At 39.5% G+C, this 17,173-nt stretch overlaps 1 protein-coding gene across 2 annotated transcripts in view; it reads right to left on the bottom strand.

The window, feature by feature from the left end:
* Positions 1-17,173, bottom strand: part of smurf1 (SMAD specific E3 ubiquitin protein ligase 1) — a 38,628-nt gene that overhangs the window by 15,937 nt on the left and 5,518 nt on the right. For both annotated transcript variants that reach the window (XM_079872416.1, XM_079872417.1), the window contains exon 2: positions 1,032-1,070. In XM_079872416.1, coding sequence (XP_079728542.1) covers positions 1,032-1,070 — 39 coding nt within the window. The remainder of the gene's footprint in view (positions 1-1,031; positions 1,071-17,173) is intronic.

Here is a 17,173-nt window from a genome sequence, read left to right as displayed (position 1 = left end):
CAGACATTTGAATAATATGTGGGACACACAATGACAAGGCCAGTGGGGCAAACAAGCCTGTCAGTCAGAACAGCTGGGATCGAGAGCCCAGGCTCCAGAACAGTGAAGTGTGCTCATGTTGTAGTGGGTGGAATCTGATGAGGAGCCACTGAATGAGGATGTGAATTCCCCCAGTGATAAAAGCAGCCAGTGGGCGGCTCTTACAGGAGAGAGAGGCTCTACAGAATCACAAACAGTTCCTATAAAGCCATTTCTGCGAATGCGAAGGATTTGAAGTCGAGTAAAAGTTCACCCAAAAGCAAAAAAAAAAAAAGGCAAAAATTTAGTCACATACTTGCCATTCCAAACTCCTTTGACTTTATGTGAAACAAAAAAGTGAATTTGAAGAATATCCTGGCAACTCTTTTCAATATAAATGTGAATTTACAGTGAAAGTGAATGAGGACTGGAGCTGTCAAACTCCAAAATAAAAGCAAATGTATGCATTACTGAAGTGGTTACAATGCATGCTCTACATTTCAAGTCTTCTGAAATAATGTGATAGCTTTGTTTGAGAAACAGACCCAAATTTAAAGTTATAATTCACTGATAATCCACTCAAACTCTCCTTGGCACATTTATGAAAGTTAAAGAGAGAAGTAGTGATGTCCTATTTGCAAAGTGAATTGTTCTTTGAGATGGACATTTTCAATGAAATGGTTGGTCCAGTTCACAAAATTGATTTGAATGATTTTGCAGCAGTATTTCTCTCTCACAAAGTTAACAGATTGCCTTCTGAAAATTCAATTCTCATGGGCTTCTTCTGAGAAGCATTTCTGCCTATTTTTAAAGATTGAAACCCAAATTTATTGTAATAACATGGAAAATAGCACCCAGGATATTATTCAAAATCTTTCCTCTTGTGTAGCCTTGCAGGTCTGAAGTGAATGAGGGGCAATAAAAGGAAACATTTTCATTTTGGTGTGAACACATTTTTAAGGTACACAAAGGATGAAAATAATGAATAAGGAGGTGAAATGAGTTTTACTTACGGAAGAAGTCTTTCTTTGCCAGATTCTTGGCACATAATACTGAAAGAAAACAAACAAACATCAAATTAGTCAGATATATCAACAGATGCACCACTTGCTCTGTTATGTATGAATTTGGATAAAATCTGATGCATGTAAATCTGCTCTGAAAACAGCCTTTATCTGAAGGGCCTCATTCCACAAACTAACTGACATAATCAGGATCCCTTTCCTCTAGTACCCCAAGAGGGATTGCTGGGGCTGTCCCAGCACAACCTGCACAAAAAAAAAAAACACACAGCACCCCAAATCCACAGCTTTTCCCTGAATATGTAAAGCTTAAGCATCTGCCTGAAAGTTTTTATTTTCTTTGCTAGCCTTCACCTAATGTGAAAATATCAAAAGGTCATTCTTTTTAAGGATGAAATGTGATTTGATGCTTTTCAATGAGATTTGGCACACTTGAGAGAAGCAGCATTTGTGAAGAAGTTTGGTGTCAGCTCATGTTTGACACGCCGTGGTGTGAGAGGGAGCAGGTCTGGTCAGCAATATTCATCTGATCAAAAATGCACTGTGTACCCAATGGACAAAGTAATAGGAAACCAATGACCTGCATCATTTTAGACAAGAAAAATGAGCATATCAGTGCAAAGTGATAGTAGCAGAGTGTAAAAGCCGATACTGCACTGCAGTCACAGCACAACAGGAAACAGTGAGGAATCATATGCAGCGCAGCTTGACAATGGTTGATTCTGAATTGTGTGGTTTGAGTGTGTTGCTGGACAAACAGAGTAAGGCTGTGTTCAACCTCTAAAGAGTTTTTTTTCCTCCCATGACTAATTTGTGCGTGCTGTCAGAACGGGAACAGTACAAATGAATGGCGCTCAACACATGACATTGCAAACAATTTTGTCCAATTTATGAATGCTAAAACATTAGAATGGCTGCAAACTGTCCCTTTCATCGGTTTACACGATTACCTAAAAACATTTATCTGACAGCTGTGCTACAGTGCTGAAAAGCCTTTTAAGTGCAATCGCTTATATTGCATTGTTCAATAATGTTGGTGTAATTATTACATAGGCAAACAGTTAAAAGGACAGTTCAGTCAAAAATGAGACTGAAGACTTCATTTTCTGCAGAACAAAAATAGAGATATTTAGGAAAATGCCCATGTCCACACACAACAAAAGTCAGTGGGGTTCAATGTTGTTTTGAACCCCATTGACTTTCATTATATGGACAACACAGCTGAAATATCTCCTTTTGAGTTCTGCAGAAGAATGAAAGTCATTCAGTTTTGAAATGACACTTTTTGGGTTTACTATTCCTTAAAGTACTGTAAAGGCACAATGAAAAAACACTGCATGTGAAGCACAAAAAATTTATGGCTGGATCCTGCTGATGACAACAGAAGTATCTTTCCTTAATCCCAGTTCGCACATCACAGAAAAGCTTGCCAGTGTTTCTGTTAAAATCAAGATCCCAGAAAAAAGAAGCAAAGTAAAGACAGCAAAACATACTTGCTTGCTTCCTTTATTTTTTATGTATTATCGGTGTCATTGCAGAAGTTTATTTATTGAAATCCAACTGACAATACAGTGATGAAGAAACAGGCTGAAAAGGAGGAAATGCAGACAGTTCCTGCAGAACAGGAGTCGTGCAAGATCAGCCACTAATTGGTCTACGCTGAGGTTTCATGCTGCCCTAATGCTTGGTATAGTTTATGCCCTAATAATGAGCCAAGAGGAAAGGATCTTCAAAAGGTCAGAGAGCTGGAAATTCATCGCTGTGGACAGAAGAGCCAAACGGCATACCTCTGTTAGCACCCACACACAGCTCCATGACTTGGGGAGGGCACTGCCTCATTAGCTGTGAAATTCATCTCGGCATTCACAGGGAGAGAGTGGGGGAGGGTGGTTCCATAGTCCATCACGTCTTCAGCCTCCAGGCTGTCCATCACCTCCCAATAACGGTTACTGTGGCAACCAATAACCCAAGTGGAGGTGCCGCGCTGCATAAAAGGCTCAGATCAAAGTCCGCAGGTATGACGGAGCTGAGGCAGATCCCTTAGGAGTGGCAGAGCTTCAGCTACAGCAGTCACAGAGTAATCAAATATACATGCAGCAGATATTTCAAAGCTTCACCACCCTAGCTTCCCTTTAGGAGCTTTCCACATCTGTAGCCATGGAAACAAAGGAGGAACGGAGGCAGAAACTTTGCTGTCAGACACAACTTTTATCACAGGCAGTCAGGGCTGTAACATTCCCTCCATTTAAAGCAACTACATCACAACAGGATTTTATGGGCTCAGCCCAGCAGATGGATATTTTTTCCATTAATTATTGAGTGCAAATGTCAAATGTAACCAATGGCTTTTAGCCAATTTTTTACTGCTGCAAATCAATAGGTCTCTATTTATCCTATTTACTTACCGTTCAGGCGTCAGCAAAGGTTTATAATGTTTGTAAAAGTCACTCGCCAAGGCTGCATTTATTTGATCAAAATACAGAAAGAAATTTATATTGTGAAATACTATTACAATTTTAAATGAATGATTTATATCATTCTAATATATTTTAAATAGATATAAAGATGTATATGTATTCAGCCTTTTAACATTTCAGGAGCCTTTATAGGGCCCTGTAAAATCGGTTTTATTTTTTCCCAAATCCCATTTTATTTTTCCCAAATTTTGTCTTTTCCATTTTAGAATATGAGTGAGGTAGATGAGTTCACGCAATAAAATGGCTAGTCAATTTTGAACTATTTAAGTAAATTAGTCGGCCCTGATCATTGGCCAATATTGAAAATAAATGCTTTTATCGGCCGATACCAATTAGGCCATCCTTAAAAATATTTTGGTTTGCAGTAACAGCAAAAAAAATTTAAAAAAGGGTCGGTAGGTAGGTCTATATTTTTATATATATAAAAAAAATTATATAAAAAAGTATATTTTTTTATTAAAAAAAAAAAATCGGGGTCGGGGGGAGAGAGAGAGAGAGAGAGAGAGAGAGAGAGAGAGAGAGAGAGAGAGAGAGAGAGAGAGAGAGAGAGAGAGAGAGAGAGAGAGAGAGAGAGAGAGCATTTTTCACCTATGTCTAGGGGCTGTTTACACCAGGCCACTTCATGCGTTTTCTCAGATCGGATTGCAATCTGATTTATCAAAACGATCCCATTTACACCTGGTTACATAGGCTAAATGTGTGTGTTTTTTGCGGATATAAATCCGATCTTCAATTCCCGCTATATGCAGATTTAATGGAGTGCACGTCACCGAAAGCAACAGTTATGAGATACATTATTTTATTGATCATCAGCTAAAATTTCTGAATCAAAGCCCGCAACAAGAGAAAGCGGAAACAGCCCTGGTAAGATCATTTCGTTTCTTTGCATTTAATGAAGATGATTGTGTGTTAAGCGTCTGCGACTTACTTTCACTTTGATTTGCGATAGCACGTTGATGCTCAGCTTCTCATCTGCGGCAATGCGTGTTGCAGTAGCGTCGTCATATCTGACTAAAACATGACATATAGCCTATAACACGCTCTCGCATGTTTATTTTTTAATAAACCATATTCAACAACATATAAAAATGAAATAATCTTTAGAGTAAAGCCGCAGCATCATTACCAAGCGCGAACCATTGACAGTGAATGAAACGAAGCGAACTTAGCCTACGGCCTGTAGTGTGACATGCGTTAACCAATGGTGTAAACATAATCAGATGACGCGCCACGGGTTTTTATTTAAAAGAAAGAACGTAGCTTATGTTTGTATGTAGGTCTAGGCAATTTATATTCACAATACTTAATAACTAAGATTATTTTATTGCATTTGTATTAGTTGTTTGAAGAGTTAAAAAAAAAATCGGTCAGTCTTAACCAGTGGCGGACTGGCACCAAAAAGAGGCCCTGGCAATTTTAGCAGAGAGGCCACATTTGTCTTCTCAAGTCATCTGCAACCAACAAAGAAACATAACATTACATTCTCATCAGGTCAATGATCGCGAGAAATTCCACTGACTAAAAACATTCAAAATACCTTATAAATAGAGAGATTACATACATTTAGGCTATTTGTCCTTCACAGGAAAAATAGAAATAAAAAGTCATTATTATTATTTAGTTCATAGGGCTATTATTTTTCAGAGATAGGCCGTGGTGTATGTTTGTTTGCTTTTTTCCTTGTTTTTTTGTGGCCGCCTGCAGCTCCGCTTAATTTATTATTATTTTATTCATATTTACATTTACATTTACATTTATGCATTTGGCAGACGCTTTTATCCAAAGCGACTTACATTGCATTCAAGGTACACATTTTTACATTTTGTCAGTTCATAGGTCTGTTGATTTGCGACGGCCTATTGTTGCAGACACTCCGCTTTATTTATTTATTTAGCCTTTTTATATGGTTGTGATGAGCGCCGAGCGAGCCGCTGGCGGTGCTGCCGGTTGCGGGCGGCCAATCCGCCAAAAGGCGGCCGCATCTCCGCTTTATTTATTTATTTAGCCTTTTTATATGGTTGTGCGCCACAAGTTGTGATGAGCGGCGAGCGAGCCGCTGGTGGTGCTGCCGCTTGCAGCCATTGCGCCAATAGGCGGCCGCTTCCTCGCTTTATTTAGCCTATTTATTTGTTTGTGATGCGGCCACAACAAGTGATGAGATGAGGCGGCCGCAGTGGCATTTGCCCACATTGCCCAATGGCCAGTCCGTCACTGGTCTTAACGCAAGTTTACAACCGGCAAGTCGGTCGGACTAAAAGGGAAAATAAATAAATAATTGGGTCGGTACTAAATTGACAGGGTCGGTCGGGTTACGGCAAACAAGAATATTTTTAAGGATGGCCTTATAGGCCCGATACACCCTAATAGATATTCCTGTATAGTGTTGTCAAAGTACCGGTACTTCGGTACCAAGTCGGTACTGAAAATGTGATGATACCAGCATTTCTGTAGTACCGGGTATATTCGGTACCCACTAATAGGCCGCTGCTTTAAGTCGCTTCCGTGTTTTTATTTAAGCGCGGGGCTTCAGACTAACTTTTTTACTTGGAGCACTGTCTGTAGCCGATATATACCACAATATATAGTGTCTGTGTATATTAAACTGCAAAAAGACTATTTAAATATTAACCCTGCATGTTCTGCTTGTCTCTGTGTGAATGAATGGCGCAGACGCGCAGTTTAATTTATCTCTCTCTCTCACACACACTGAAGCACGAGTGACGCTCACGCCAGGGATGGAAATTCAAATTAGCACCCGCCACCAGCCAAATGCGTGTGATTTTGTGTTGTGGCGGGTAAACTCGCTTCACCTACCGGCCACCGTGGCGGGTAAATAAAGATAGCATACTGTTTCACACGGACGGCGGACACTTTTAGAGGAGGCACACCTTCAAAAAAAATGTGCCGTTACATCGCAGGCGTTAAGAGGTCTGCAGAGAAAACATCTTTGCATTGACTTAACATTGAAATCACTCGCACCTGACGCGCTATCCGCGTCCGGTGTGAACGCACCAATGCGACGGTGGAGCGTTTTTAAGATTTCCACTCTGGAGGGTGGTTTCACTTTTTTTGCGTTTTTAAGCCCCAAAAACGCCGTCGCCGTCTAAACGAAAGGCACATCTGATAAAATATTTTTACGTTTTCACCCGCGAGCTTTCTTGTGTAAACAGGGCCTAATAGTTTCATTGTTGGGACTAAAAACCTAAAACTGGAAGCCATAAAAGACCACGAATCAGCCAAATGCCACATCCAGGTAAAAAAGAGAAATATATATAAGAGAGGAAGAGTGTATAAGAGAGAAAGAGAAAATGTCAGTATTTCATTGAGACTTGAGATTAAATAAACTGCTTAAGTATTGTAGATCTTGTAGTGTTAATTTTCACATGCAGTTACACATTGTAGGTTAAAAACAAGAAAGTGGCTGGTAAAAACATTGAGTGGCTGGTAGATTTTGAAATCCACCAGCCACAGTGGCCGGTGGACAAAAAAGTTAATTTCCATCCCTGGCTCACGCTGTTTTCAGTCTCTGCTGCCTCACGATATGATGACATGATGAAATTCATCTCCAGAGCCGCTCTGAGAGTCACTTCATGAGCATTTTACCGTTTAATTTGAGAAAAAACTATGATCATATCATACACACACAGAAACTCAAAGGTCTTCACAGCAATCCATCAAAATAAAAGTTTGGTTTAACTTGAAGAAATTGACAGAAATAATTATATTAGTCTACTGTACAGTAGATTTAGCTACGTCTCCATGGGATTTTTTTTTTGGGAAGCAATATTTATGTTTAAACAGCATGTAGCCTTTAATGCTTATATGTATTATTTACTTATGATTACCGTCATAAATAAAGTCATTGAATTGAATTTAATATTTTTTTCAAATAGTTAAATAAAATAGAAAAATAGTTCCAACAGATTTTGCTGAGGTACTGGAACTGGTACCGAGAACCGTAAAATTTTAATGGTATCGGTACCGACTACTGGAATTTTGGTATCGTGACATCCCTATTCCTGTACATGATAGATCTAAAAGCTCAACCAGGGCAGCAATGATTTTAAATCCTGAACAATCCACCGTGCCAAAAACCTCAAAATGACACTGTGTGACCGATCACATGACAATTACTAACAGGAAAACACATGAGTGCCATTCTCAAACACTGGCAGAGCTCCCGAAAAATGAAGCTCATGACCGGTACACACTGGAGTGGGTCCTTTAAAGAGGGTTTTTCCTGTTGCTCTAACTGCTGCCTAATCATAGGATGAGTGACTGGCAGCACAAACATGCACAACACTTCAGAATTACTGCAGCCCAGCTGCACAAACTGACAAACAACCCCGCCGCACACGTAAAAGCGGTGTGTTCGGAGGGTGTTATTTGCCCAGTGCTGAGCGTGGAGAACTGCCCGGAGCTGTACAAACAGAACTGCCCATGCACTTTCATTAAGCCCTTTGATAGGAGGCCAAACAGGAGGTATGGTGTTATCAGAGATGGGAGATCATCCATCGTCTTTACCATTTCATTACAGTGGATTAGCAGCTCAAAAAGTGTGTTTGTAAAGTCCTATAGGTCAATTAGTGTTGTCAAAAGTATCGACTTCGGTACCAAGTCACTACTGAAATTTAAAAAATGTGACGATACCAGATGTGATTTCCCTCTAGCATTTTGAGTTCTGTTGAACGGATTCTTAAAACACCTCTGATTGGCCGTTGTGTGCACGAGCTCAACATTTATGTCTCTGATTGGCCATTGTATTGACGCGCTCAACATATATGTCTATGATTGGCTACATTGATCAACGCTTCAAAAACATGTCTTCGAAGAGCGCTTACACAGATACACACGGGAGCATTTGAAAGCAGGCGTCTATCAGCGGATCCGTCTATCAGTGGATATATTAGGGATCCGCTGATAGACGCCTGATAGCCAAATTAGGCAGAGGGCAGGCTGTGTGAAATGTATCCTCAAAAACTACACAAAGAAAAAGAAAAAATGAGCCAGACTACATTAAATACAGTTTGCTTGTAATAAGGACATGGTCAGAGGAGCTGACTACAAGTTTCTAAAGTGAATTATTGACTAGCAAGAGCATGAAGCCATCGAAATTCAATTGTGCATGACAAACAAATCTGGTACTGAGTTGCCAATTTAAAACCCCAACTCAAAACCAGACAGTTCATCATCTCTGCTAGTCAGTGCAGAGTATCCTCAATACCTCGCATTAGGACAGCTGGTGTAGTGACTGATGATGAAGGTTGGTGCATGGGAGACAGAAGAGGCTCTATTCTTGGTTTCCCACCCACTTATTTCTTGACTTTAATATAAAAGCACTGCTTTACCTGACGTAATGGCGGAGCTAGTTCACAAGCCATTAGACAGTTCACATAGTTAATTAGCAAAAGAACACGTGTGCAACCAAAGGAACATTACTCAGTAGATGGGAATGAGTCTCTGGCGGGTTCTGCAGCTGTTTGCAAGACAAGTAGTTTGCTGACATCTGAGGTTAAAGCTTGGGGGTGGGGAGGGGGGCACCGTAAAGCTGACATGCAATGGTGTAACTCACCAGACTATGAACCAATGGTTATTTATCTCTGTATTTCTTCAATATGAGTAAAGCATCCAGTGAGCGGGGGGGGGGGGGGGGGGGGGGGAGAATGCAAGGCAGGTGCACAGCGAGAAGAGAGGAAGTGTTATCTCCTTCTCTATTTAACGTGGGTTTCAGTGCAGAAGCTCACTCGCTATTGACGCATTGGAGTCTGATGACAGTTTTCTCATCATTCTCTGAAAAAGGCTTGGAAAAGGTTCAGCTCAGTCTCTGAACAAAAAAGAATTTACATAAAACAACAGATTACTGAAGCACAATATTATGAACTTGATGTAAGGAGATAAAAAGATGCAATTTGTTCATTCTAATCATGCACGTTTTTTGTACTGACGAATTGTGATTTCTTTTCTGAAAATAATTGTGATTTAATTTATTTTTTTCACACACCAAGCCCATCCGGATGTCGCTCACTTATATAAGAGACAGGTTGTCCTGCCCTCACGCCAGTAAACACATCAGAGGAGGAGGAGGAGGAGGAGGAGGAGGAGGAGGAGGAGAGGAGAGGAGAGGAGAGGAGAGGAGAGGAGAGGAGAGGAGAGGAGAGGAGAGGAGGAGGAGAGAAGAGGAGGAGAGGAGGAGAGAGGAGAGGAGAGGAGAGGAGAGGAGAGGAGAGGAGAGGAGAGGAGGAGGAGGAGGAGAGGAGAGGAGAGGAGAGGAGAGGAGAGGAGAGGAGAGGAGAGGAGAAGAGAGGAGGAGGAGGAGGAGGAGGAGGAGGAGAGGAGAGGAGAGGAGGAGGAGGAGAGGAGGAGGAGGAGGAGGAGAGGAGGAGGAGGAGAGGAGTTATTTTTTTATATTTAAAAAATGTGCATGGATAAATCATTTATAATAAAAAACCTGCAATATTCCATAACAATATAAGGCAAAAATAGTCATGGTGACTTTAGAGCAAACCTAGCTTTAGACAAAAAACACTTAAGAGCTGCACGTCTGTATGCACATGCACAATGCCGCACTTCACTCTGAAACACACAGCAGATGAATGTAAATATAACCAATAAGGCCACGTTACGATTACGATTTTACCATTAATCGCTCAGCCCCAGTACAGACAATACAAACTTGGCATACACAAGCCATCACTGTAATTGAGTTATGAACCAGACTAATTTTGAAATGAAGAACCAGCCAGGGGTTGAAGAATGTGGCCTACTCGACTCATTTCCTGCCAGAATCAGAGGTGACACTCCCATTCACAGCTTAGGTTTGAGTTACAGTGGTGTGAGGGCTGGAGGGATATGAGAAAGACTGTGTTGCACACACTCATGCAAAGCCCTACCATATGCAGGGTTGAAACACAAGACGTTGGGCCCCCAGCACGAATAAAATATCCATGAGCTTTTCCGGAGATATCCTCCACCCTCCTTCCTGGTTCTTTGTTTCTCTTTCTCCCACTTTCCACTGCCAAATCCTCGCTCTGTGCTGAAGATTAAACTGTGGGAAGCCATTTTGTTAGTTCGATCAGAATGCCAGAGGCCTTTAAAAATATATCCCCATCCAACCTCATACAAATGAGTTGTCAGCCAAGAGGGTAAACTGGAATGCTAAACCTCCTCATGTGCATGAAGAGACAAGGCATTTCCTTGGGCAAAAATACAGTAGGTCAGCCACTCTGACTTCCACATTGGATCCGCCAAGCTCCCCTGGTAAGAAGCACAAAGATGGGGACAGGCGGACAGACTTCCCCATCACTGAGTCACCGGGCACAGAAACGAAGGGAAACCGGAGTCATACCTTGGGGGAATGAGTGGTTTAAAGCACAATACAGAGGAATGAGAGAAATGCACTCAGTCAGGAGTGACTGGAGGAGGAGGACATCCTGAATCTTGTGTGTGGTGTATTAATCACAGCACTGAGCCAACACCAAAGAGACTGCAACCTTATGGCAACAATGCCGACAGATGTCCGCCTGTCTGCGCACTTGACAGCTTGTCTGACACCATCAGAAGTACTCAAATACAACACGCAATGATGATTATTGTGCTTTCAAAGAATCTTCAAACCGGGTCTGGTCTGCAATGAGAAAGCTAATTGGTTCCAGAGTGCACTCAACTCACACAGAGAGGACCGGCAGGAATCAAGGTTGAAAAGAAACAGGGTATTTATGTCGGCCCTTGGTCAATTGTCATCCAAGCATCTGCCCCGCACAGAGACAAGAGCTGAGAGGATTTCTTCTACCAAAGAAAAAAAAAAAAAAAGCCTAATATCGAACTGGCCTACTTATTCGCCGCGTCAGAGCGTGAGAAACATTATACTGAAAAATAGAGTCTTAAAGACTGACAGGCTAAAATAATCCCTGCATTTAGAGTTTCTTGTTTACAACAGCTGAAAGAACGTGTCCTTCTGCAATATGTGTGTCCGGCAGTAACCTGGGGGAGGTGGCTGTGTGACCTCTGGGTGCTGTTCAGTAACCTAAATCCAGACGAGGCGCGTGGGAGCCGGCCAGGCTGCTGAGGGAGGCTAAAATCACCATATGAGCTCTTCATCCTGTCTGGAGGCCCCACAGACTTTCTGCACTGTATTACACAGCACTGTCTGCAGCTGACCACAATGCAGTCTCACACACATGGACACAGAGACCTACACATTTTATCAGGGCAACAGGCTGCACGACTCTTTATATTTGTAGAGATAAGGTTATTTTGTCAGGACATAAAACAGAAGTAGGAATAAAAGAGGCAAATCTGACAGCTTAGAGGTTTGCATTTCTTACAAATCTTTTAACCATTACTAGCTAGTTGTGATAAAATATACACTGCAATTTCTGTTTATTTGAGCTTAGAAGGTCTAGGAATGGATCAGGAAAGGTTTGTGAATGAATGAGTTTGACTGGTTTATCTAGTTTTATTCTAGGTCTCAGTGCCCTGGGCTTTAAAGGGGATGAATTTAGAGACCCCATCATTAAAAAGTGTAATATGTTATTAATAATCTGCAAATATACTGCAATTTTTGTTTTAAAGAAGTGTTTTAATGTTGTGTTTATTTGATTGATAAAATCCTACAGTGTCTTAATATTCTAATTCAATTTGATTAAATGTAAAAATGAAATGACAATGCACAATTTGACAAGGTTAAAAATTGCACTAGGTAAAATGCCTTGGAAATCGATTTAAGATGACAAATATCACTAGCCTGGTCCTACCAGACTCTAGTACATTTCATTTGTAAGAGAGTCTGGCCACTCTCCATTGACAAGCGTTAACTTCCTTGAAGGCGGGTACTCTGTTGAAGTTTAAAACTATTGGATCAGCCCAGAGCCACTCTGGATCTGCCATAACCAATCGCTAACATTTGGTCGTGACGTAACCCTACAACTCAAACTAGCGCACAACCTCAACGTCATCGTTCTCAGCCACTCCCTCTGTTTGCTCTGTTTAAAAATTTGGCTGGAGAAAACCCACGAATACACCGCAAACCCAGACGGAGTACTGAAGGTTTGAGTCAGCTGTCCACGACAGGCCTAATCCAGTCAAGGTACCAGCACAAAACACTCAGCAAAATATCGTCTAATTATTATCAACCAAATTTTTTGTTAATAATCGCACACCCCTCCTGTCATGCTAAAATCTTCTCTGAGAACTAGTGTCCCCAAATTCATCCTCTTTAAAACCTCATCTCCATAGCCAATGCAACACTTTGGAGTCATGACATTATTATTTGTATAACTTATTATTCATAAAATTATTACTATTATTTAAATAGAAGTTATCATCATGTCTTGTGTATTTGACCATAAACCAATTAGTCGTTAAGATAAACCACTGACTAGTCTATTATGAAGATGTGGGTTATGCATATCTCTATTCTGAACTCACACTTGTCTTGAAAGGGGTGAGCAACAAATAAACTAAACTTACATCTTGAAATACTGCAGTCATTGCTTTAGTTAACAATTAACCCAGTAATAAAGATCACATAATAGAGGTCAAAAGATGCCAGAGGTAAAGGTTGCCAGACCGAGTGACCATAATACAAAGTCTCACACTAATTATTCTCACCTTCATGACTCTTCAGTTCAAGGTGTAGTGTTTTACATAAGGGCGAGACTATCGTAACACAAGGTTAAAGGTGTGACTTCAAGTGCATAAACATCACAAATACATAACAAAAAACCTTGAGTTCAGAACAGTGGTTCAACAGTTCATATGACTCAAACCACTATAGCATTTGTTGTTTGGTGTGGACAAAATGTCCATGAAACGGCACTTTAACATTGCCACATGGTTTAAACATATGTAACTATGTAGAATACATAAAATACATTAAACAGACATAGACTTTAGAAGTTACACAATCGTTAAAAAGTTAGGGGTCTGCGAGTTTGAGTCTCTTATAACGTGCATTTGAAAAAGCAACATGCGTCCAACATTTTCCCAAACTTGTAATGCGAAGCGTTCATAAATCCGTTGTCCATCAAAACACAACGTTTAAAACAAGTGTTTGAAATGTCCATTTGTGAGCTGATGTGGCTTCTTATCACAGAATGAGGCACACAATATATTATTTTACAGTATTCTATAAAGTGATAAAGTGACAAGTCTATGTCGATTAACAGCATTGCATTATAAATACACTTTATGATTATGAAAATACCCAAGGCGGCTTGAAGAACTCAAACACACAATAAATTGTCGCAGTCAGTCATGTGTTTATTGTCTTCATGTTTAATCAAAGCGCTTCTATCTTCTTTTTATTCAGCTACAGCGTAAGTTTCACATTATGGATTTCCTGAAAACGTAATTATATCACTTCTCTGAGGCAAATGTGGAGTTTCTGCTCGAGGGCGCCCTCTGACTTCTAGTATGAATGGAACAAAAGTATGTTTATCGCTCACTACATCCTATTTTGAAAAAAAAAAAAAAAAAAAAAAAACTTTTCTCTAAAGAAATTTATATGTCAATCCATATGCTTTTCCCCAGAGTGCAGGAGTTTTTTTTTGTTGTTTTTTTCCACACCGGATGCATAAGAGGCTCATATTTCACATTCAATTTATTGACTCTGTTTTTGATTTTGCATACCGATGTCACCGATTTTTATAATAATGATATAATATTTTATAATAAATCCTTAGACCTTTCTAATGATTTATAGTCATAGGCTACCCACAGGTTAACATGTGCAGATTAACACAGCCTGCAGTTTTTCATAAAATAAGTTTTTTGTAAAATATAAATATTATCATGATTATATTATGTTTATTCTTAAATACAATATTTTACATTTTTAATGAAAATGTTATTAATTGTAAAAGACATTTTTTATTTTGTATCATAATTATTAGTCTATACACAATGTTATTATTGTGCTTGTAATATACAAACAAAACGTTGGGCTGAATTTTGTATATAGGTTACAATACATACGTACGCGCTTCCTCCTTTTGCAGCCACTTTGCATCCAAATTTTTTGCAAGCTGGATATCTATCTTTGAGGACAACCACACATTTGCTTTTTCTATATGCAAATTTTAACTTCTTTTTCAACGGGGGGATAAAGATTAGAGATAACAGCCTCTATCTCTGACATTTTCTCCGCCGTACGTGTGTGGTTGGAGCAAGTTGAGTCTCTAAGCAGTCAAGTGGAAAGAAGTTGCTTATGCGCAGGTTAGATTCTCCATCCGATTTGTTTTTATCAATACCGTAGATAAAATAATCATACGTGTTCATACCATGATCTATCGCCAAACCGGTATAAACAATATCAACATTGACCGCCACAAATAAACTTTCCTTTTGGATAACTGTAACTATTTACATTTGATTACATTTTTTGTACCTGAATACCTGAACATCTTAAAACACTGTTTATTTCGATCGTATATGTTCAGTTTTATTTATTTGTGCAATTACTAAATTCTTTATTTGTTCTTTTTTAATTACTGAGTGTTTACTTTACTTTACTCTTTAATAATGCTTAAAATGTATATTAGTTAGGCTAGTTGTTTTTGCTATGGTATTTTTAAAGCATAGCCTAGTCAAAAGTTCTGTGTGTAATTGTTCTTTAGCCTATTGATTTTTGTTCATGGTATTCAGCTACAATGAAATGTTTTGCAATAAGACTTAGATGTGAACGATATCCAATTTTTTTTTCCCCTTATTGCAGAGATTCTCAACCTTTTGAAACTAAAGCTCCCCAAGCCTCCCCTATATGTGTCACGATTTGTTTGTTTCAAACAGAGATCACAATTCTCCCATGATTCTGAACAGACAACTAAACAAAATATCATGTCACTAGAGGTTCTGACTAAATGTTAATGGCTGCAGTCTATTTAAAATGTTTAATTAATCTGAATTAATTATAAAATTAAATCATTCATTTTGAATGAATTATTCAATGGCTCACTCATAAATACTTCACTTATTTCATTACTGGATGAATCAGCATTTTTGAATGAATCTCTTCTGATTCAATGACAAATTGTAAAATGTACAATGACATTATTTAACAGTCACTTGTCTTTAGTAGTAATCACTGGCATAGGTGATGGATACAATCGTCATTTGAAGCATTCATCTTTCAAAAGGTGATTTGCTCTCTATTTTGATTGCTTCCGTAGACATCAGTGTTTATATCTGAACTATGAACTTCTATACCAGTACTGAAATACTGATACTGTGTGGTTAAAAAGATGTTTGTGAAACAGCACCAACACAGATTTGAATGTTCCAGTGTGATTTTGTAAAGGTTTAACAGACACAGACGAATCGTTGTCATTTAGGAACGAGATCTTCTAGGTGACTGAATCAAGATTGCGATGTTTTAACAATAAATTGAGCAGCTTCTAACTTTTTGCTAATAATTTCAATAGTTAAAAAGTTTACAATAATTATACAAATTATATGGCATGAGAACACCCATTTCTTTTGCAGAAGGTTTCACTTACAGGTGAGGAATACTAGCAGATAATCTCGAAAAGCAAACAAACACAAGCTCAAGCACATTTCCTCTGTATAAAAACTATCAGTTGCTTTCATTCCCAGTGCTTAGAGGCACTTATTTACACAGGACGGGTGACGGCCTGGCTCTGATCAATAGTGTCAGTTTACAGTGCTGCAAACGGTCCGAATAAACAGTATCCCTTACAAACCCCCAGCTGGACTTCACATCAATATCATGCACAGGAATGTCTGAGAGGCCACATGCTCCACATACCTACACAACCATGAACATGAAACACTCACGTGCAAGTGTGTGGGAGGACAGAGAGAGGAAAAGATAAGAAACGGGGGAAAAGAGAGAGAGGAAACAGGCAAGCAGACACCACGTGACTCAAAAACGATAACAGCAGACCGCTGCTAGTGCTTCTTAATGAATAAGCAGGATTCCTCAGTGTCCAGCCCTCTGGTTCAAGCACAGGCACACAGACACAAGGGGCAGTAAGCCACTTTTCACGCTGCTTCTTGTGCCTGATGCCTGGCCATGCCATGCAGCTACTTCATACGCAGAGCAGAAAACAAACAAAGAAAGAAAACACACTATTGGACAAATGATTATGGAGAGGGATGTTTCATTAATCATTCATAGTGTCTACTCTAAAGTCAGCACATCAAGCCAACATAACAGGCAAACATGGGCTGCATTTACACAGCAGGACTAAATGCACACAGTTCCCATTTTTGTGCCATCTGTTTATATTCACTTAAGACATAAATGACTGTGCTTACATTAATGACCTGCCAAGAAGCACTGTTAGAAATATGTTAAAGAAATGACAAAACATCACAATAAAGCAATTAGCCAGTTAACATATGGTTTATGCCAATAAACTAAGACAGACTTGTTCTTTTCCCACTATGCTTTCTTATATCAGTTTTTACCCAGCATTTTGGTAATCAGATAATATATTCTCATTCATATCATGCACATAATGCTAAATTTGCACACGCAAACTTATGCTACACGCGTCAGTAGCTATGTTTACATGGACACCTTTTGGTTCAATCGGAATGAAATCAATACGATTGATGAATCCGAACACGGTGTTTACATGAACGATAAATAAAGCAATCGGGTTTTTTGACATGCGCACACTGCACAAATATACA

The sequence above is a fragment of the Squalius cephalus genome (genome assembly GCF_949319135.1).
Source record: "Squalius cephalus genome assembly, chromosome: 1".
Lineage (NCBI taxonomy): Eukaryota > Metazoa > Chordata > Actinopteri > Cypriniformes > Leuciscidae > Squalius > Squalius cephalus.
This window is presented reverse-complemented; position numbering and strand designations above follow the sequence as displayed.